The following is a 22844-nucleotide window of genomic DNA, read 5'->3' as shown; positions in this document are numbered from 1 at the left end:
GCCATTAGCTGCCCCAGAGATGGGTTAATTGCCTAGTTAACAAACACCCACAATGACTATCAAATACCCAAAATGATTTAAGTCAAACTGATATTAGGGGCACCTGGGTGGCACCGTTAAGCGTTCAACTCTTGATTTCTGCTCAGGTCGTGATCTCAGGGGTTCGTGAGGTCGGGCTCTGCACTGACAGCACAGAGCCTGCTTGGGATTCTCTGTCTCTCTGTCTCTCTGTCTCTGTCTCTGTCTCTCTCTCTCTCTCTCTCTCTCTCTCTCTCTTTTGCTCCTCCCCCACTCTCTTTCTGTCTCAAATAAACATTTTTTATAAACTGATCTTGAAGAGAAAAAAGGAAGCAAATGCTGACAGTTTCTGCAAGAAACCTGTACATTCTGTGTCTCCTGAAGGCGTGGGCCACACGGCCAAGCACAGCAGACTATGACCCAGGGTAGGAGAAGGAGTGAGGGGATAGTCCCATGTCAGATATGAGCAGGATCAGGGGCAGTGTGCTATTCCTGAAGCTATGCCCAGGATAGACACCTGGGAGTCAGCAGATCATGATTGGGATGCTGGCTCCCCTATTTACCATGTGAGCTCAAGCAAAATTCTTAGGCCCGTTTCCTCATCGATAAAACGGAAAATTAACACACACAAACTCCATTTCCTTCTTTTTTTCCTCACCAATTGTGTGGGGGGGGGGGGGAGGATAGATAAAGCAGTCCTCATAATGAATGATTATGTTTTATAGCTATTTACCCTTCCCAATAGATCTCAACATCATGCAAAAAATGTAGGAGGCAAAAAATTTAAGTCTTCTGCTTCTTTTTTTTTTTTCCTCCTCTACTTGTCTCTCTTTTGTGTCCCAGACAGATGCTGACGGGCCAACAACATGCACAGCCAGCAACAACCATGGAAGGATCTTCACCGTAGGGGTGAGGACCCAGGCTCACCCCAGGGGCTCTGGCTCCTCCCCCAGCTCAGGCCCACATTTGTTTCCACAGGGGCTTTCCGAGGAGTGTGCAAGAAAATCGATCACTTCCCTGAAGACGCAGACTATGAACAAGACACAGCAGAGTACCTCCTGCGTAAGTTTCCACTTCTGGGGTCTCCCCCAGGGTGGGGGGCCAGGGAGGGGAGGGTGGCCCTGCAGTCACCTGGCTGCCCCTGAGGCTCCTCAATGCTCACCCCTGGAAACGGATACTCCAAAGGAGCTTCTGGGACCTTTGCTACTAGACAGAGACATTCAAGCGATTCTGATATCTAAGTCTCTTTAATGTCAATAAACCAGAAACAGAAAGGGGAAAAGTAGGTGAGTCAAAACTGAAAGGTTCTTTTTAGTCTGCTTAGGAGGAAACTAAGGAATTTTCTCCAACTAGAACACAAGTTTTCGCCTTCCTGAGAGAGTTGAGTTGAGGTGTTAATGGGCACGGTCCTAAGGGGCAAGCCCTGGGAGAATAGATGTAAATCCAAGTTCCCCTCTCTGCAGTTTCCATCCTATTGGGGCAGGGCCAGCATCTGGGCTGGGGTTGTCCCGAGATCAGTAACCTGGATCTGACGCGGACTGTCACAAAGGCAGCACGTGAGGGGCAGAAGAGATGATGGCTTGGTGTGAGGTTTCTGGGTTCTGGTTGGCCTGGGCTTTTACCCTTGTCTGACTCCCTACTGGCTGGATTAAACCTGGGTCAAATTGCTTAACCTTTCCATCTCTCAGCCGTCTTTATCTAGTCGGATATGGAGATGATAATGTCATCTACATGACAGACTCAAGAAATTTAACTGAGCTCACACACGTTACCCTCAGCCCAGGGCTCAACTTGGAATGATGAAGCAATGTGGGCTCTCTCTTTTCTGTTGCACAAGACAAGCATAGCAAAGTCCAACTGCAAATAGGGGCCTGACATTGATCTAGGCACAGAGAGAACTGGGGCTTAACATAATCTAAATGTAACTTCTTCAACAAAATGTGTGTCAAGTTCACGCAAAAGGGAATTTCAAAGACATTGACTAAATTTACTGTTAGGGAATGTTAAAAGTAAGGGGTGTTTTTTTTATGGCTATTACAAATAAAAACTTCAAGAGGGGCACCTAGATGGGTCAGTCGGTTAAGTGTCCAACTTGGGATCAGGGCCTGATCTCGAGGTTCGTGAGTTCGACCCCTGAGTAGGGCTCTCCACTGTCCACACAGAGCCTGCTTCAGGTTTTCTGTCCCCCTCTCTGTCTCTCTCTTTCTCTCCCCTGCTTTCTCTCTCGCGCGCGCGCAAAAATAAACTTTAAAAATAAAATAAAATAAAATAATAAAAACTTCAATAAATTGTCCTATTCAGAGTATGTTTGTAACTCGTAACTCAAGAAGAATGGTGTTTCAATTACAACCACTTTTAGCCCTACTCACACCTGTTAGTCTGCAGACGGACTGTAAGTCTCTATATGAGCCTTGAACCACATTACAATGTAAGGGGTAGTAGGGTCGATTAAGAAATAGTTGTTTTTAAGATGATTTTTAAAATGTAAACATACCATTTCTCTGTTTGCGGTCCTTATGCATCTAGTAGGATTCATCCAAATGCCTACGGGAATTTGTACCAGCAGCAGAAAAATTTGGTATGGGGACTACAGGCCACACGTAGAGACGTTGCTTTGTACATGGACCTCCTCAGAAGAATGACCTTAGTGTCATCTCCAGGGGGATTCTACTGAGTACCCATGGTTTTTCTTTGTTTTTCTTTCCTGCTTTAATGCAACATGGTGATGTTTGCCCTGCTGGAGGTGAAACACAGCTATAACTTCTATTTCACAACTTGCAGAACTGATTTAAGTTCTTCCCAGAGGTGGATTGCTTTTCCAACAGAGTATTTTGCTCCCCCTAAGAAGGTGAGGGTCCTTGCCCCCATCCCACGGTCCACCCACACTTCACTGGCCAGAGAATCAGGCTGAGGTTAAGGAGAGGCCTTTCTGAGTACACGAATGTCCCGCTGGGAATTTTGGAATCCCCGACCCCACCACACGGAGCCAGGGGCACGCTCCTGCAGGGGTCTCCAACCTCAACTTACCCCTAGATAGTTTGGGGAGGAAGAACAGTAGAGGAAAGAAGTAAGTAGGGGAGGAAGACAGTAAAACGTTTTTGTTTGAAGCCCCCTCGTGTCCATAGGGCTAATATGAACGTAGAGTAAGTCACAGAGGCGACGTCCTGAGGCAGACACCTGCAGCCCTGTATCTCGTTTGTGGGTAAAGAGTGAGTCTGGCCACCAGCTGGTTGCCACGTCCTTACTGCAGCCACCTTGCAAAGTTGCACTTTTATAAGCAACACGATTCAATAGCGTCAAACGTTCAGATTGTTTCCTTTGTGCATGATCATAATTTAATCATGCTTTGAAATTTTTTTTTAAATTTAAAGGCTCTTTCAATCAATTAAACTCATCACATTGAATATTTGCACAATTCCTGCCAATACACAATGCGAACGAACACTTTAAAGGTTTGTTCACAAGTTTCCCTTGAAGCCATTGGAGGCAGATCAACCCCTGATATTTGTGGGGTCCCAGGCTGAGGGTCCAAATGGAAGCCCATAAGTCATACGCGTCAATATTGAGAAGTTATAAATGAGCTGTGCCTGCAGCCAGGCTCATGTGCCCACCCGGGACGCCAGAGCCCCCCTCCCCAGGGTACCCCTCGACTGGGGGCTAAAGGAAGCAGGGAATCCAGCCTCTCCCAAAACCTCACCATGGAAGCAGAGTGTTGGGAGGGGCGCTGTTATGGGGCCCCGGGTCTGCCCAGACTCCAGTGCTGGGTATTTGGGTGGCTGTCTTTAAGCAAAAGCAAACACTCTTTCATTTTCTTCTCATTAAGAGAACCTCACCCTTGTGTGCCCTCACACCCTCACCCCACTTCTACTCCAGTGCCCTTCCCAGGCAACCCACTTGGCTAAATCAGCTACCAGACTTTCAGAAAACTTTTGTGACATGACATCAAGTTGTAGAAAGAATTTGGCAGTTGGCACATAAGCACCTCTGTGCAGTAGCAAAGAGAAACAGCAGGGGTAGGGTCACCATGAATGGGGGGCTTGAAAGCCTTGAACCTTCAGCTTTGAACTTCCCGAGGCCAAAAATGAACTCACACCCTTCCTGCCGTGACCCGCCCCCCCCCCCCCACTGCTGCACCTGCACATGCCCTAGGCATTTTGGGCACCACCCTGAGCTCAGCAGCATGGCACCAGATATGGGCACGGTTTTCAACTCCTGTGTCTCCCACCACGCACTGCCAGTTCTGGTGGCTTCACCTTAGGATCATATCCTGGGGCACCTGGGTGGCTCGGTCGGTTAGCACCTGACTCTTGGTTTTGGCTCAGGTCATGATCTCGGGGTTTGTAAGTTCAAGCTCCACATGGGGCTTCACGCGGACAGCTTAGAGCCTCCTTGGGATTCTTTCTCTCTCCTTCTCTGTCTGCCCCTCCCCTGCTCTAAATCAATCAATCAATCGATCGATCAAAAGAAATATACCCTAAATCCTCCAACTTCTCACCATCCCCGGCCCTTCCAAGAGCCTCATGGTGTTCAATTCTCTCCAGTCGCCATCTTGAAATGCTTAATGTTGGAACAAGAGACCTTGCATTTTCATTTTGCACTGGGGCCTGCAAATGACATAGCCATGTCTGACTGTCAACTCAACTGGCTTGTAAGCCCCATGAGACCTGGGACCCTAACTCTTTTGTACACCGTGAACATGGAATTTATTCAACTGGTATATTCTGGTCTGGACAGACCAGGAAATACCCTTATACTGACTGGGTAAATATTGGAACCCCTACCATAGGACCCCTCCCCCAGGCCTAAGGGGCCTCCCTTAGGGCCTCTCCATGATCCAGCAACTAAAGAGTTAACACAGGGGCCTCCAGGAGCTGCTCCAGCCCCTCAGCCAGCCCCTACTTTGAAGGGCAGCTCCTGTGCCCTGGGGGTGGCCGCACATGTCCCCTGGTGGTACCTGAGGGCCCAGCACAGCGCCTGGCATCCAGTAGGTACACAGTAACATTGTTGCATGGATAAGTAAACTCCTTTGTTCATTCAGTGACTAAGTGGGTATCAAGAGAATATTGCCAGACCAAGGAATAGGCAAAGATAGGTGTGCAGTGGGGAAAGGCTCTGCATTTTGGCCAACAGCGTGTGAGCCGACGGGAGAGACTCTGGGTGCAGGGCTGGCTACAGAATTGGCAGGGTCCAGGGTGAAGGAAGATCCCAGCTCCTCCTTCAAAACACAGGCAAAAAAGCTTTTTCTTCTTTTCTGTTCTCTCTCTCTCTTGATCTGTCACAGTGTCTTTTATTTGCCTACCTAATGTCACACTACCCCGAGGGGCATGGAGACACTCTGAGGGGTGAATGCATAGCTTTGCAGGTGCCTGGGGCTCGCACCGAACCCTGATCCTTCCTCCATCCATGCCCAGCCCCCACCAGGAACGAAGGGTGCCAGTGATCACTGGTTGGGGCAGGAGAATGGACAGCTAAGGCCCCATCCCAAGGAGAAGGGGGTGTGGGGAGACAGAGACGATGACACAAGTCAAGGCTCCGAGTCCCCTAGTGCAATGTCCGTGGGCCCATCAGGCTTCACTTCTAAAACGCAATTCAAAGACAGACTGATTAAGAATTTCAGGACGGCGACTGGAGAGCGTTAGCACCGAGCACAGAGCCCTGAGCGGCCGTACTGGTCTCACGCCCGTGTTAGATGCAGGCTCTGTCCTCCTGCGCAGGCGCTATTTTCCCCTGGGACGCCTGTGCCTGGGATGGGTGGATCCCGGGGCTGGCGGGGACGCAGGTGGAACCCTCTCCCCTTCTCTCCGCAGGAGCTGTGAGGGCCTCCAGTGTCTTCCCCATCCTCAGCGTCACGCTGCTCTTCTTTGGCGGGCTCTGCGTGGCGGCCAGCGAATTCCACCGAAGCAGACACAATGTCATCCTCAGTGCGGGCATCTTTTTCGTCTCTGCAGGTGAGCTTCCGGCCCCGGCCCCGAGGTCCTCACAGGCACCAACCCCCAGCCAGGCCCACGAGGACAGAGCAGTGCTCTTCAGGGTTCCATCCAGGGCAAGAGCGAGAAAATACTCCGGTCGTGTGAACAATGAAAAGCCAGGGGCTCCCGGGTGGCTCAGTCAGTTGAGCCTCCGAGTTTGACTTCTGCTCAGGTCATGATCCCAGGGTCGTGGGATGGAGCCCCGCTCTGCCAGGCTCTGCTCTGGGCGTGGAACCTGCTTGGGATTCTCTCTCTCCCTCCCTCTGCCCCTCTCCTCTGCTCTCCCTGTCTCTCTCTCTCTCTCTGAAACAAAATTAAAAAAAAAAAGAATGAAGAGCCACAGACTTTACTTAGAACCAAAGATGCTGATACGCGAGGGTGGCATCATAGGAAGGCAGGAGACTAGGGTGGCAGGATCAGCCCAGAGGGGGACAGGGGCTGACTAGTGAGACAGCATATGTACGGTGACCCTTGAACGACATGGGTTTGAACTGTGCGGGTCCACTGAGGAACGGATTTTCAGTAAATGCATATAGCAGTGGAAATGTATTTTTGTCTTCCCTATGATTTTTTTAATGGCATTTTCTTTTCCCTAGCTTACTTCATTGTAAGAATACAGTATAGAATACATAGAACAAACAAAATACGAGTTTGTTGACCGTGTTCTCAGTAAGGCTTCCCGTCAGCAGTAGGCAATTAGTAGTTAAGTTTTGGGAAAACCAAAAGTAAAACACGGATTTTTGACTGTGCGGGGGGTCAGCACCCCTAACTCCTGTGTTGTTCAAGGGTCATGCTTGTGCGTAGGGCGGGGGGCAGGTGTGGTGCGTGTAATGTGTGACCTGAAGGACCGGTTCAGTGTGCTTTGACGGGGTCCGCCTTTCTGTTCACTTGGGCACGTCTGCATATGTCTCTGGCCCTTTGAGACGTGTCACGGCTTTCCAAGGGCTCAAATCCTCATATTGTTCAAAGCGTCTCCGGGAACCAGGTAGAAAGCCGGCAGCTCCGGATGCCCTCTGGGAAGAGCTCATAACCAATACCTGGCCTGTCCAGAAGGTGGCGAGAAGGATGAGTCAGTTGGGGAAGGGGCCCTATGCTCTGCCTTCTCTCTCCTCCCCCCATTTCCATCCCTCCTCCACCCGCCTCATTTCCTCCCTTACCCCTGCGTGTCCATCCCCCCTTCCTTCTCTTCCCACCCCACCCCTCATCCAGTGCCCTCAGGACGAATGCTTTAGAGAAGCATAGAACAAGGTGGGTGGGGGAAGGGGACTCAACTCTGGTGGTGGCCTTCCAACTCGGCCCAGTGATGGCAGACCATTTAGCAGGGTGGGAACAGTAGAAGAAGAAATGATGTGTAAAGGGGGGGCTTTCCTTCTAGGTGTTAATTCTGGCTCTACCTGGGTGAGCCTCGGGAACCTCCCCGACTCCCCATACCCTGGTTTCTTCGACTGTAAAATGGGAAATAATAATAGTATCCACGTCTCAGTGTTGTTGGAAAGAGGCTGACCATAAAAAGCACAATATTATTTTATTTTCTTTTTTAAGTTTATTTATTTATTTTTTTTTAGTCATCACTACACATAACGTGGGGCTCGAACTCACAGCCCCGAGATCGAGAGTCACATGCTCTTCCGACTGAGCCAGCCAGGTGCCCCCCGATATTATTTTCTAGTATTGGAAAAGCAGCAACGACATGGCTCCAAAGTCTAAAACCCAGCGCCCTGCCCCCCTCCTAGACCTTGCCCCCATTCTTCCCCCACTGTTTGCCCTGGGAAACAGGAAAACGGGGAAGTTGAACCACACCAAATCCAGCAACAGACCAGAGAGAAAGCCGCCATCTTGCTATGGGGATGTGGTCAGCCCAAAGGTGGTCACGGCCCCTGACCACGCTCTGTGTGGACTGACGGTAGCAACTGGCAAACTCGGGAATTTGTGTGGCTTTGAGGCACTTTCTAGTCATCCGCGGCCTGTCCAGACCCGCTGGGCTCTGACTGACCCAGTGCATAATGCATTGTGCTGACATTCGGGTTTCCCGTGTGGGAGAAGGATCATTATTTTGTCCCCCAAGGGGATTGTCAGGGAAGAGTGTGTCACCAGCAACTTCTTTCTCACAAAGGGTATTGTGAAAGATGGCAGGTGGATCGGACACATGGGGACTGGGAAACATGAGGGGCAGCGGTGAAAGCCCTGAGGAGAAGCCAGAAGCTTGGGGTCTATTCCTAGACACCCCCATCTCCCAAAGGAATGCTGAAATGCCTCCATTTTCCCACCTATAAAATGAAAGTGTCAGAGGATTCGGCACTCTCTAAGGCTCTTTTTTGCTCAGCTCTTCTTAGGATCTGAGGTTTCAGGCAAGCAGTCAACAACCTTTTATTGAGCACCTACTACGGGACAGGCACTGTGCATAATACTGAGGAGCATGGCCTCTGAAGCCGGGCTGCAGGGTGCAAATCTTGGCTCTACTACTTCCCAGCTGTGTAACCTTGGGCAAGTCCCTTCACCTCTCTGTGACTTAGTTTCCTTATCTGAAAAGTGGGGGTAACGATGGCCCTACTTCTTGAGGCTGTTAAGAGGCTCAAATGAGTTTGTATTTGTAAGATGCCTAGGATAGCACCTAGTACACAGTAACCACTTACTACATAGGAGCTGCTGGTATATCCATTGCACCTGTTAATTCTCGGGCACCTTAATGTGCTTAGTCATTCAGGAAACACTCTTGGCTATGGCCAGGCTCTGGGCTAGGAGATGGGGCCAAAGCCATGAACAAAGCCAGCCTAGGTCTGCCCTCAAGATGTTGACAGTCTAGTGGTTGGGAGAAAGTGATTGCCCACCTACATCTTGTTCTTCCTAAAATTTGTTACTGAAATCTAAGTGCACTGTGGCCAAAACACAGTCCTGGGTTCAAATCCCACCTCTACTATTTCCTAGCACTGTCAGCGTGGAAAGTTACATAGCTTCTCTGTGCCTCAGTTTCCTCTTCTGTAAAAGAGGGTTAGAGGCACCTGGCTGGCTTAGCTGGGAGAGTGTGCAACTCTTGATCTCAGGGTCGTGAGCTCTAACCCCACGTTGGATGTAGAGATTACCAAAAAATAAAGAAATAAACTTTAAGAGAGGATTAGTTTTTTTTTTAATTTTTTAAGTTTATTTATTTATTTTGAGAGAGAGAGAGAGAGAGTACGCGTGCACACAAATCGGGGAGGGGCACAGAGAAGGAGAGACAGAATCCCAAGCAGGCTCTGTGCCATCAGCTCAGAGCCTGATGTGGGGCTCAAACTCACAAACTGTGAGATCATGACCCAAGCTGAGACCAAGAGTCAGATGCTTAACCAACTGTGCCACCCAGACTCCCCAAGGGAGGAGCGGGTCGGTTGTAATAACTGAGATGATGCATGTTAAGACTTTGTACAGTGCCTGGCACATGGTAAGAGCCCTATAAGTTAATGGCAAGTCACTTGGCTTCCTGCCTCCTTTAACCTGGTCTGACATCCAAGTCTTTCTTTGAACTTCTCCCCCTCCCCCTCCCCCAAAAAAGGCCTCCTTGAGGGGCCTCCCAAACTTTGCCACCAGAATTTCCCTGCTAGCAGAGGAGAAAGAAAACATGGCCCTGGGGACTCGGGGGGCATCACTAGAAGCGCCTTGAGTGAGCTGAAATGTCTTTGAAGTCTGGCTCCCATTTACACTTAAAAATTCATGTGAATTCTGCTCTCTCCTCCTTATTATATCCATGTTCATTTTAATATAAAAGAATGTGTCTTCCCCACTAATCTTCAAGCCGAATTGACACTCCAGAAAGAGAAGGAGTTTTTCATCCTGTGGTTTCCTGCAGCCTGACACGGGGCTGTCTGTGTCAACGCCCATGTTTAGAAATAGCTCAGTGATTAGAACTCGCTGCCTACCTGCTGGATGCCTGCGTAGGATCATGCCTGCAAGAGGAGACGGGGCAGAAGCAGACCCCCCAGCCCGCCTTCCTGAAGCAAGTCCTAGATGGAGAATGAATGGCCAGAGATCAGAATCCAATATTAACTCCCCTCAAGGCACGTGCACCAGCAGGTCAGAACAGCACTGGAGCAGAGTCTCGTGGCCCCTGCCGTGCCCAGCTTTAACCCTTTAGTTGATGGACCACTGGGGAGACCTTGGGGATCCACAAGAAGAGTACGGAGCAGCCAAGGACCAGAAAGGGAGCACAGGAGGCCGCTGGATCTGGTTACTCACCAGCTGTGCTAGGAACTGTAACGAGGGCCTCCATTTAGCCCCGCCCTAAAATTGGAGGCAAGGAGATGCCAGCCGATATACCAACTCCCCCGAGTCAATGTTGGTATCACGCCCCGGAAGAGACAAAAAGAGAGACTCAACCTTTGGAACAATAATGTGAGGAAGGTGGTCAGAGATCATCACAGCCCCTGGGTCCTCAGGTTCTATTGTTTCTTCTTACCACTCCCTAGAGAATCAGCTCATCTCTAAGTGACTATTTCCAGGGCTACTCCGATGGCACTTAGGGACACTAAGTCTGCAGGCCATGCCTACTGGGGACATCGGCTTCGCGCTCCCCAATTCCTGACGCTCAACCGACAGCTAACTGAAAGCATTACCTTCTCCGGTGCAGATAAAAAAGACTTAGTAAGCTACTGTCCCTTCCCCTTGGACTCGTTGGGTCCCCCAACTACAGGTGTAGACCCATCTGTGTCCACCGGAGAGCTGCATTTAGACTCTCGATAAACACGTCCACCTCAGTGCATTCCAATCCTTCCTCTTCTCTAAACCTGTTCTCTTTGCTGCCTCTCATTTTAGCTCAGGATGTCACCTCATCATCCAAGCTAACACCCTAGCAGGTCACTCTTGATTTCTTCTGTCACATAATGTAGTCAGTAGCCTTTCGGCTCCTGGCTCAACCCCATTCAATGTCACCTTGTTTTCAAACCCCAGGGGCGCACCTGTCTTGCCTCCCTTTGCTCCCGAACCATTTTACATGCGTCTCTGATAGAGCCCTCCCTGTATTTTGCTCTAATTGCATTTACATGTCAGTCTCTCCTACCCACGGTGAGGAATTCAGAGGCGGGTACCTGTACCTCCTTCATTCTGCCATCCTCATGACTTAGCGCCAGAGATCAGGTTTGGATGGAATGAATGGCTCGTAAGGGAGAATGCATGCATTCCGGAGCTCGCCGGCGCTCGCTACAGAAATAGGGCGCATCCCATAGCTGAACGCAGGCCACCGGGGACCGAGCAGCAGAATTCCTCACATCCCAAGAGACGGACCTCGTGAGACATACCCCGTGGTGGGATTTCCCAGCCATAAATCCATTCACCCGTCTCCCTGTTACCTCCACACTTTCTATAAATATTTCAAGGCTCAAAGTTACCGCAGAAGTGTGTGAAAGATGTGTTTCTCTTTTCCCTTCTTTTAGGGTTAAGCAACATCATCGGCATCATAGTTTATATATCAGCCAATGCCGGAGACCCCGGGCAGCGTGACTCCAAAAAAAGCTACTCCTATGGCTGGTCCTTTTATTTCGGGGCCTTCTCTTTCATCATCGCAGAAATCGTGGGAGTTGTCGCTGTGCACATCTATATAGAAAAACATCAGCAGTTACGTGCCAAATCCCACTCGGAGCTCCTGAAGAAATCCACCTTTGCGCGCCTTCCGCCCTACAGGTATCGATTCCGGAGGCGTTCAAGTTCGCGCTCCACGGAGCCCAGATCCCGAGACCTGTCCCCCATCAGCAAAGGCTTCCACACCATCCCTTCCACTGACATCTCCATGTTCACCCTCTCCCGGGACCCCTCAAAGATCACCATGGGGACCCTCCTCAACTCCGACCGGGACCACGCTTTTCTACAGTTCCACAATTCCACGCCCAAAGAGTTCAAGGAGTCGCTGCATAATAATCCGGCCAACAGGCGCACTACGCCCGTCTGAACTGACCTCTGCCCTCTGGCCTCCGCCCCAGCACAGCCGCGGGGGCAGCGAACAGAGGTGGCTGGGAGGTTGCATGGCATGGTCCTCGTGATGGTATTACTTTTTACAAAGAATGAAACCAAATGGACTCAGCCCTCTCCCAAACTTGGCCCCGGGCCCTCCGGGTCCTACCCCCCTCCCCCAACTCCCAACCCTCCCCCTCCGGGCCCCCCCCCCCAACTTTTCAAGCCAACCCCATGATGTCATTTCTCTCTCTGTGTATCTGTGCCAGATGTTTTCCTCTCTTCCTTCTTTACTGGAAGGACCTCCACATTCTTCCCTCCTTGGAAGAGGACTTTACTCAAAGTCACGGGTGGTGGCTTGGGGGGGAGGGGGACCCCCGATTCCCCAGGCGCGTGCAGTTGTCCCCATTGCCCACTCACATGAATCCTCAGGACCCCACCCGCCCAGGTGGCCCTGAGGGAGGCATTCACCTTTACGTGTTAGAAAAACATGACCAGAAATCAAAGATGTCAGAGCCCTGAAGCAGCTAATGTAATAAGCACTCATGTTATTAAAGGTTTTGCCTTGTTGTAACCAACCAAGCTGGGCGTGTTCTGTTTCTTCCGGCTACTTCTTGCACAAACTCCCTGTCTGCCGTGGGACTGGCTCGCCTCTGTGTGAGAAGCTGAATTCTGCTCGTCACACGCTAACCACCAGGAAGGCTCCCCACCACCCTGTCACCCCTTGAGGCCAGCAAGGTGCTCCCCCGACCAGTGTCAGAGTCGGCGAGTCCCTCCCCTGAATCCCTGGAGGCTAGCTGGGGGCAAGCAAGCTGGCTCTGGTACCCAGGAGCTCTAGGCCCGGGGGCGAGTGCTCCTGACCTTGAAGCCTCAGTCTCCTCATCTGTACAATGGAACATGGTAGAGTGTTCTCCACAGAGTTGTGAGGCTCAAACAAAATGTCATGTGTAAATAATCAATACATAGGTTTTTAATTTTTGGATGCATTCTGAGCAGAGTGAGCTTTATTTGAGTCAACGTGCGCTGCTCTTACAAAACTCCATAGTTTAGGAGTTAGGCTTAAACAACAGATATTTGCTGCTCATCCTTCTGGGCTGGGAAGTCCAAGATCAGGGTGCTGGCAGATTTGGTTCTTGGTGAGTGTGGGGTGTCCCGATTGGGTGGAGGCCGGTGGCGAGGGCCGGGCGAGGATTCGCCCAAAGCAGAACAGAAGAGATAAGCGTTTATTGAATACACCGCAATGGGGGCAGCGGGCAGGACAGCACAGGAGAGGCCATCCTGCCCCAGGAGGTGGTGACGGGCCAGAGTCACAGGGCAGAGTCGGGGGGGGGGGGGGGGGGACGGATAGAACTTTCCCTTTTTTTTGGTAATCTTTAGGTGGGTTGCAAGTAGCCCATTGGTCAGCTGCATAGGGCCTGTGGCTTAAAGAGCCTCTTTGTATCCAGCCAGGTGTCACTGTGGGCCCTTTGTCTTGTCAAGTCTGTTGCCTAAGAGCCACAGCGGAGGGCTTTCCTTCTGGCTTGCAAATGGCCCCTTCTCACTGTGTCTTCACAGCTCCGAGGTGGCAGTTCTCTCGCTCTGTCTCTCTGTCTCTGTCTCTCTCTCTCTCCTTCTTCTTCTTAGGTAGCCACTATTCCCAGCCCAGCCCGCCCCCCATGGAGCCCTAATTACCTCCCCAGAGCCCCATCTGCAAATACCATCACAAGGAGAGCTAGGACTTCAACATATGAATTTGGGGGTTGAGGGGGATACAGCAAAAGCATCATTGCAGGACGACAGAAGCCAAATAGATGTTCTATATGGGGGGAGGGGGCCTGAGGGCACGGGGGAAGGACATTTGAATATTTTGAATATTCCGTACCAAAAGGCAAGAGAGGTCAAAGTCACCTCTGCCAACACTGGCTTCCTAGAGGGCTTTTGGCCCACGCCAGATGCCCACACTTCCGGAGAGCTTTGCCACCTAGGGCTGCGATCACCGCAGAGGGCACAGTGATGGTCCCAAGAGCTCACGCTTACCTAACGCTGTCACGTGCCAGGCTGTGATCTAGCACCAGACACGAACTTCGTTATTTAATCCTGCCAGTAATAGCCCCATTTTTCCCAAGGAGGAAACTGAGGCAAGAAAGGTTACATGACTTGCCCAGACTTTACCATGGGACAGAAGGCCTGGGGAGGGAGGCGCTGGCCCACACCCACGTGGTGAATTTGTAGAACGCAGACTCCCAACAACTCATTTCATTTAACCCTTAAGAGTCATCACATGCAGGGGCGCCTGGGTGGCTCAGTCGGTTGAGCGTCTGACTTCGGCTCAGGTCATGATCTCACAGTTTGTGAGTTCAAGCCCCGCGTCGGGCTCTATGTTGACAGTTCAGAGCTTGCTTAGGATTCTGTGTCTCCCTCTCTCTGCTCCTCCCCTGCTCACTTTGTCCGTCTTCGTCTCTCTCAAAAATAAATAAACATTAAAAAAATTTTTTTTAAGAGTCATCTCATGCAAATTACACTCACATACATCAAATTATCTCACTGAATCCTTAAAACAACCCCGTGTGCAGTAGGAATTACTATCCTCATTTTGGCAAGTGAGGGAACAGAGGCTTGAAGAGGGAACGTGTGTAAGATGCTAACGAGCGGAACCGACATTGATAGTCAACCTATTGATAGTCCCTAATGTGAGCGACTTCCTGGTCTACCAGGATTTTCCGGACCGGCCATCCAAGCACTACCCTCATCAAGTTTTTCGTAGGCACATACTACATCGACAACTACCTGTCGACCCTTTTTCTTTACATCGACTCATTTTACTTCAATAAATAGATTTGATAGTTGAACTTTATGTCACTGCTTTGAAAAGAAAACTGGAATTGTTTGTCATAAGGAAATGGCAACTGGGAAAATACACACTATAAAAACAAAGCAATCACGCCGTCCTCTAGCTGCTGCCCGTTCTAAGCTGACGGCTGCTGCCTGATCTTCGTAAGAAGGATGTAACCAAAGTGTTAGAAAGATGTTAGAGATATTCTCTCACCAGGGAAGATACTTCCCTCGGTTGAATCAGAAAGATGCAAGGCGCACTGGGGAGGGTAACTGTCTCGACTAAGGGACCGGTGTCCTCTAACACTGCAGAGGTGACTCAGGTCCCATTGTCTCATCCCTGGCTTTGGGCTTCGAGGCTTCAGGCACCCTTGGAGAGGGAAGGATCTGAGGGATGGAGTGAACAGGTGACAAATCCTGTGAAGTAGAACAAGCCGCAGCCCGGAGCTCTGGGAACTAGGACTTTATCAAAAACAGGGCATCTGGGGAGATGGGGACGGAGAGAAAGTTCCCAGAGGCTTCACTAGCCAGACGTCTGCTCTGGAGACCAAGTACAAACTACAGGTACAAAGGCCAGAGAGCAGGAAGAGAGAAGTAGGCCCCTGACCCCTGGAAGGACCCCCTGCCCACCTTTCCCACATCCCGTTCCATCTAAGGTCTGCTCCCTGCAAGGCTTTGGCGCGTGTGGCCTCAGAGACCTAGGTGGCTGACATCAAATGAAGATTAATATTACCACTCGCAGTTTGCAGTTTCCAGCCCGGCCTGGAAACTCCTCACTCCGTGAGGAGTATTCGTGGTCCCTGGCCCCCACTCTGTGTGCTGTGAACTTCACTTGTTTTGCCTCTTTTAATCCTCACTTTTGAGATAGGTACTCTTGTTGAATTGTTGATGTTGAAACCTGCAGCAAAGCAGGTGCTCAAAGCCGTGTCTGCCTGATTCCAAAGCGAAGGAAAGAGTCACCGCCTAAGCCTTGCCGACCACGATTCTCAAACCTCTTGCTCCTTACTGAGTCCCTCATCTTCTCCCCCGGATGCGGCTCCGTTTCCCAGCCCGCTCATTTCTGGACCCGCAGCATCCTCCGGCCAATCTCAAGACCAGAACCCCTGGGTGTCTCTGTCGCGCTCTGTGGCCCCCAGAGCTGATCTCTGGCCAAATTCTGTCTCTACCTCCCCAGAGCAGAGAGGTGGCTTGGCATAACCTTCAAACCCACACACTCTGCAGCTGCGTCTGCCCGTGTTTGAATCCCAACTCTGCATTCATCAGCCGTGAGAACTTCGGCAGGGTAATTGCCTTGTGCCTCAGCCTCTCCGTCTGTAAAATGGCCACAAACACAGTACTTACTCCTCAGGTGTGCTGTGAAGGCTGGATGAGCTTACACTCATAAAACACTTAGAAAAGTGCTTGAAACACAATCACCATGCACATGTTAGCTATTGTTTTAATCCAGTTCTCAGATTTCTATCTTTTCTATTTAGGCCCTTTCCCACACAGACAATTTGATTTTCCAGATCTTATAAAATTTTCTTAACGTTTATTTATTTTTGAGAGAGAGAGAGACAGAGCACGAGCAGGTGAGGGACAGAGAGAGAGGGAGATACAGAATCCAAAGCAGGCTCCAGGCTCTGAGCCGTCAGCACAGAGCCCGACGTGGGGCTCGAACACATGGACTGCAAAATAATGACCTGAGCCAAAGTTGGGTGCTGAACCAACTGAGCCACCCAGGCGCCCCTGATTTTCCAGATCTTATCAACACACGCCTCTGCTCTAATCAGTGCCCACAGTCAGCCCTGGCCGTACCGCACTTACTGCCTGTGCACGGGCTTTGCTGATGAGTATTATTCCTGCCTGAAATGTCTGTCCTTGTCTTCTCCAAATTCTGTCCAGTCTTCAAGATCAAGATCAAGCCTCATTGCTTCCACGAAATCTTTGGTGACTCCTCGGGCCACACGATCTCTCACTCCCGTGCATTCATTCATTCATTCATTCACCCATTCACCTAGCACTCACTATCAAGGACCTACTGTGTACCAAAACAGCCATAATCCTCACAGGTACAAGCACTGCCCTGGTGGAATGCTCCATCCAGAGGGGGAAACGTGCACCAAACAAGTGAGCGCACAAATCAACATCATGGAAAACTGTGATCTGTGTCATAAAGCGAAACTATAGTGCAAAGAATACCAAGGAATATATGGGGCGGGTGCTAATTTTGATGGAGGGTCAAGGAAGAGGATGTGATATTTACAGTCAGACCTAAAGAAAGAGTTGGAGTTCCTTTGGGGGGGGGGGGGAGCGTGTGCTGCTCAGATACAATGTGATACATATTTTTTGGAAGTTTAATAAGTTAGGTGCCCAGTGACATCCTAGTTTCGTAAATTTTATCTTCAGAAATACTTCTCTAAGAGCTCCTATCATTGCTGGCTTTGCTCAAGTCTCCAGTATGTGGACATTATCATCAGTTAGACATGACCTTGCCCCAGAGCACAGCTGGCTGGATCACAGATCGTACCAGATCTGCAGCCAGCCAATCTATTTGTTGGGTGGCCAGCAGCCTGGGATTTGTGACTTGACTTAAAAAGGTAAACTACGCAGGGCACCCGGGTGGCTCACTCAGTTAAGCATCCAGCTCTTGACTTCGACTCGGGTCGTGATCCCAGGGCTCGTGGGTTCGAGCCCCACACAGGGCTCTGCACTGGTAGTGTGGAGCCTGCTTGGGATTCTCTCTCTCCCTCTCTCTCTGCCCCTCCCCCACTAGTGTGCTCTGTCTCTCTCGTCTCTCTCTCAAAATAAATAAATAAACTTAAAAAGAAAAAAAGGTAAACTAAGCCAGTCAGATGATCTCTGCCAGGAATTCTAATGAAGAGACACAGAAAGCAATTGCTAGTTGGCTAAAGGGTACAGGACAGAAAAGATATAAGGAAGCCTTGGGACCAGGGCAGCAACAATGGGCCACATACGTGGCAAAGAGAGGACAACCCTGCAAAGGTTTCTCACTGTATGTACATAAAATCCAAATTTTTGCCATGGGCTCCAAGGTCTTGCATTAGGGAGACCCTGCTAACCGGTCCAACTTTATTCTGTCACTTTTCACCTGGCTGCCTACCCTCTCGTCATGTGTCTTCTCTTTTCACTTCTTTGACCCAGCCAAACACATTTCCACCTCAGGGCCTTTGCACCTGCTGTTCCCATTGCTTGAAATCTCCCCTATCTCTTTCTATGACTGGCCCTTTCTCATCCTTCAGGTCCAGGCTGACAAATCATCTCTTCAGCGAGGACTTCCTTCAATTCTCGGCAGGAGAGCCACTGCTTTTCTTTGGTATAGTCCATACTTATTCCCTTGATAGTTCAAAAGTCTGTAATATTTTGTGCGTGTGTATTTGTTTGCTTACTAGAATGTTAGATCCATGAGAGGAGCGTACCCAACTGTCTCGTCCTCCACTGTTGTCCTCCGTGCCAAGCGTGGTACCACTATTCATCTGGTGGACAGTGCGCTGTCTGAAGGAAGGACGCAGGGCTTGTGAATGCATTAAGAACTGTTTAAAGGAAAGCCATAGCATCATAAGCAGAGTGTGGCTTCCTTGGTTTCTGATAGCTTGCCATCCCATTTCCTCTGGGAGACTTTCTGCATCCCTTCAACAATCTCCCTTTTCCTTTGAGCAAGCCTGAGTGCATCTCTGCTCCTAGTTACCAAAGGAGCACTGACCAGAACCTGTGCCTTTGGAAGCTTCCAGAACTGGGGGATACCCAGCCATATGGGGTTGGCTGAGAGTTCCCCTTAGGGGCAGCAGGGCAGCAGGACCAGGAGGGCATTTAGTCATGATGTTTATACAAGGGAAATCAGAACCTTAGAGCCAGTTCCGTTCAGAAAGAGCCAAGACAGAGAAAGAACCAGGGACCAGAAATCAGGTGACGTGTCTTGAGGGCTAGCAAATCATCAGTCTAAAATCAAAGCCACCCCAAAGGCAATGGCAGAGCCAAGTCACCAGGCAGAAAGCAAGTAACTCCTGGACAGTGATTTAATTTGCAGAATCCTGATTGCCTCTTTGCAAACAAAAGCAAAACCAGACAAACAAAAACTAGTTTTGAGATGGTTATCTGGACTTTATAGGTCCTTCTCTGATCATTTAAATAAGAATCTTTGAGGAGTGTCTGGCTGGCTCTGTTGGTGGAACACGAGACCCTTGATCTTGGGGTTGTGAGTTCAAGCCCATGTTGGGTGTAGAGCTTACGTAAAAAATAATAATAATCTTTGGTCTACAAGGAACACCCAATTCTAACTCAAATAGCTTGTCTTCCTTAGATCATCGAGCCTGTCTGTCATAGCAAAGAAACCCCAAAATCTTGGGAGCTTAACCCAACAAACCTTGATTTCCTGCTCACACAAAGCCCAGTGTAGATTTCCTAGCTGAGCCGCGCCCCTGGATGGCTCTGCTCCAGGCTGTAACTGAGGAAACCAAATTGTTTCTGTCTTGTACCTGTGCCATCTTGGGGCTCCAGGGTTGTCCTGATGTTATCCACGTGGGTAGACGGAGTGAAGGGGGTGGGTGGGGTGAGGAGGTGAAGGATTATACACCTACCCTCAATCACCTGGACCCGAAGTAACCCACTCGTGTCACATTCCACTAGTGAGAACGAGTCACATGGTCCCATCTAGATTCCAGGGGAGGTGCTGAAAATGGCATCCATGTTTGGAGAGTTTCTCCTGTCGGGTGCAAGAGTGTCCTGTCCCCCTCGAGGTCCTCCTGGCCAGACTGAGAAATCAAACTGCATGTGAGACGGATGATTAGGAGAAAATCAAATTTAACAGCGTACGGACGTGGAATCCACACAGACACAGAAAATCCAAAGGCGATCAGGCAAAATGAACGTACACATGTCATTGTGACCTAAGGAGAAAGAGGTGGGGTCTGGGACTTCAAAAGGAAGGAATGTGATTCACAAGGGAATGAGACAAATGTTTGTGGGTCAGTGGGACATAGAGAACATTGACTAAACAGGCCTTGCTGGGTGCGTCCCTGTCTACCATACCTTAGTTTCTGTCATCCTGTTGGGTTATCTATGGGCATAGCTCTCTTCCTGGAGCAGTTTCTCTCTCTCAATTCAACTTTTCCTAAGCCTTCCGGTTGCTGATCGCTTTTTAATTCAGAACAGTCTTCATTCCAAAGTGAGCCATCCTGGGGTAGGCTGCCCTTGGCCTCCACACTTCCCGGTAATAACTCGACATAATATAAGGTATGCGTGTATCTTTGGCAGGTGGCTAGTCACCTCTACCACACAAGTGGAGTAAGGAACACGCATCCCTTGTAAAAAGCAATCCCCGGGGAAAGGGGCCCCCAGGTTAGTTAATTCAGCAGCTCAAATATACATCCAAGGACCCCAAGTCTTGTCACCTTTCCACCCTTAGGCCATCTTTAGGCCTTCCGTCCTTAGGCCAGCATCCATCACATCCAGGTACAACGTCCCGTTGTATCCAAGTACACCATCCCACAGAAGGAGAGCTGACTCATTTCTGTGTATCTTTAGGAGGGAAGAGAACTTCCCTAGAATCATTCCATTAGACTTCCCCCTCCTCTCTGGCCCAGATGGGGTCACACGAACGGGATCACATGTCTGTCTATGCCTAAAGCCACCACATATAAGGGACATGGAATTACCATGAGGGACCAGGACCAATGGTTCTCAGCCCTAGCTGCATATTAGCATCGTCTGGAGGAAATTTTTTAAAAAATACAGGGCGCTTGGGTGGCTCAGTCGGTTAAGCGTCCAACTTCAGCTCAGGTCAGGATCTCGCGATCTCGCGGTCCGTGAGTTCGAGCCCCGCGTCGGGCTCTGGGGTGATGGCTCAGAGCCTGGAGCCTGCTTCCAATTCTGTGTCTCCCTCTCTCTCTGCTCCTCCCCCGTTCATGCTCTGTCTCTCTCTCTGTCTCAAAAATAAATAAACATTAAAAAAAATTTATTTTTTAAATACAAATGTCTAGGCCCCACCACAGAGACTCTTATTTGCTTGGTTTGAAGTGAGCCTGACCTTCAGAAGTCATCAACTGATAGTTTAAGGGTGAAAGTCCATTTACATTCTTGTGTAGCTTGATCCATTGGATGTTTCTAAAAACTGGGAACTTATAAAGCCAATGAGGCAAAAGGTTAGCAACTGCCGAATCTGGGTATAGGATATAGAAGCTCTTTGGGGCGCCTGGGTGGCTCAGTCAGTTGAGCATCAGACACTTGATTTCAGCTCAGGTCATGATCTCACGGTTCGTGAGTTCGAGACCCACACTGGGCTCTGTGCTGACAGTGCAGAGCCTGCTTGGGACTGTCTGTCTCCCCCTCTCTCTGCCCCTCCTCTGCTCGTGCTGTCTCTCTCCCTCTCAAAATAAATAAGTAAACTTAAAAAAGAAAAAGGAAGCTCTTCATACCATTCTTGGAATTTTTTCTATAGGCTTGACATTATTTCAAAATTAAAAGTTCCCAAAAGGGGGGTGGGGGGGGCGTCGGAACTTACACATAAAAGCCAGTCTCTTTAGTTTCTTTTGAAAATCAGAAAATCTGGGGAAACTGGGTCTGTATTCCTGCAGAAAATAAAAAACAGGCCTGAGTAGTACCGCCCAGACCTCTGATCGAGCGCGTCCGGACGGGGGCCTAAGCATCCGTGTTGTTGTCTAGAGCTCAGGTGAGGCTGAGAATCAGGCTTGGGAATCACTTCCTGAAGTCCTTTCATTTGTATCTATTTTCCCCTCTCCCGTTCCATCCTTTTCCAACCTCTAAGTATAGCTTGGATTATTTTTTGCCAAACGCGGCACCTTGCATTTGCCCACACTGAAGCTCATCCTTGCCCACTCACACAGCCTGGTGAGACCTTCCTGCAGCTTCTCACCAGTGGCTTGGCATTTCACTACCTGGCACAGCTAAGTGTCACAGGGAATGCGGGGCCCACACCCCTTACTCCTCCAGATCACTTAGGCAAATGTCAAATAAGACTAGTCCCAGCACTGACACCCCACTGTTTTCGATTAATTAATTAACTAACTCATGACAACCCAGTCGTGTCTCTGGTTACGAGCAAAAGAAGCCAACTGTGGTTAACTTAAGCAACAGAGGAATTTCAAGAGGAAAGTCAGGGCTTTGCTCCAGCTGTGCTGTTGACATTTGGGCTGGATAGCTTTTGGGGGGCTGGGGGGGCGGGGAGACTGTCGTGTGCATTAGATGTTTGCAGCATCCCTGGCTTCTACCCACCAGATGCCAGTAGCACAAAGCCCCCTCCCCCCACCTGCCAAGTTGTGACAGCCAAAAATGTCTCCAGACGTCGCCAAATGTCTGGGATGGGAGAAGAGGAAGTAAAAGTCTCTCCCGAAAGGAAAACTGAAGCATCAAGTTTTAGAAAAAGTGGCAGTCTGAGTCATTCTAGGGTTCCAGACAGCAAGGACGCATAGATGGTGGCATTTGAATCCCGGCTTCTAGTTGTGTGACTTTGGAAGAGTTACTTCATCGCCATGTGCCTCAGTTTCCCCTTTCGCAAAACCAGATAATGGGGATAGGTTGGGTTACACAGTGGAAACAAACAGCCCCGAGATATCGGTAGCTTAAAACACATGCCGTGTGTCCAACGTGGTCAGCCGGGGGGCTCTGCTCACATCGCCCGCTCCAGGACACCCAAGCTGGTAGGGATATCCGTCTGGATATTGCTGGTCAAAGTGACAAGATGGAAGGAAAAAGAGGTGACAAGCTCGCTCTTAAACGTGCCGACCTGGAAGTGATACACATCATTCCTGCTCATGATTCATAGATCAAAACAAGTCACTTGGCTCTACTGAATTTGAAGGGAATAGCAAAGTAAAAACCTACCATGTCCCTAGAGAAAGAAGAGGAAATACAGATTGATAAGCAGCACTAATGTTGGACACAAGTAATAATAATACTGACTTTATAAATGTGTTGGGAAGGGAAAGTAATTAACACATACAAACTTCTTAGAACAGTGCCTGACATCCATTAACTGCTCAATAAATACTGGCTTCTTGTTGCCTAATAATTCAGCAAGAGCTTTTTGAGCACTGTGACGGGCAGTTCTATGTGAATAACCCAGTTATTCCATCAAACACTAGTCAGGTGTTGCTGTGGAGAAATTGTGTGGTG

General features: G+C 49.6%; 1 protein-coding gene across 1 annotated transcript; it reads left to right on the top strand.

The window, feature by feature from the left end:
* The first annotated feature begins 884 nt into the window (after positions 1–884).
* On the top strand, positions 885–12057 carry CACNG3 (calcium voltage-gated channel auxiliary subunit gamma 3). The gene is made up of 4 exons (XM_042971193.1): positions 885–927; positions 997–1080; positions 5826–5966; positions 11390–12057. The coding sequence occupies exons 1-4, from the start codon at positions 885–887 to the stop codon at positions 11899–11901; spliced, it is 780 nt and encodes a 259-aa protein (XP_042827127.1). The 3' UTR covers positions 11902–12057.
* Positions 12058–22844: the final 10787 nt, after the last annotated feature.

Source organism: Panthera tigris, chromosome E3, assembly GCF_018350195.1.
Source record: "Panthera tigris isolate Pti1 chromosome E3, P.tigris_Pti1_mat1.1, whole genome shotgun sequence".
Classification (NCBI taxonomy): Eukaryota; Metazoa; Chordata; class Mammalia; order Carnivora; family Felidae; genus Panthera; species Panthera tigris.
This window is presented reverse-complemented; position numbering and strand designations above follow the sequence as displayed.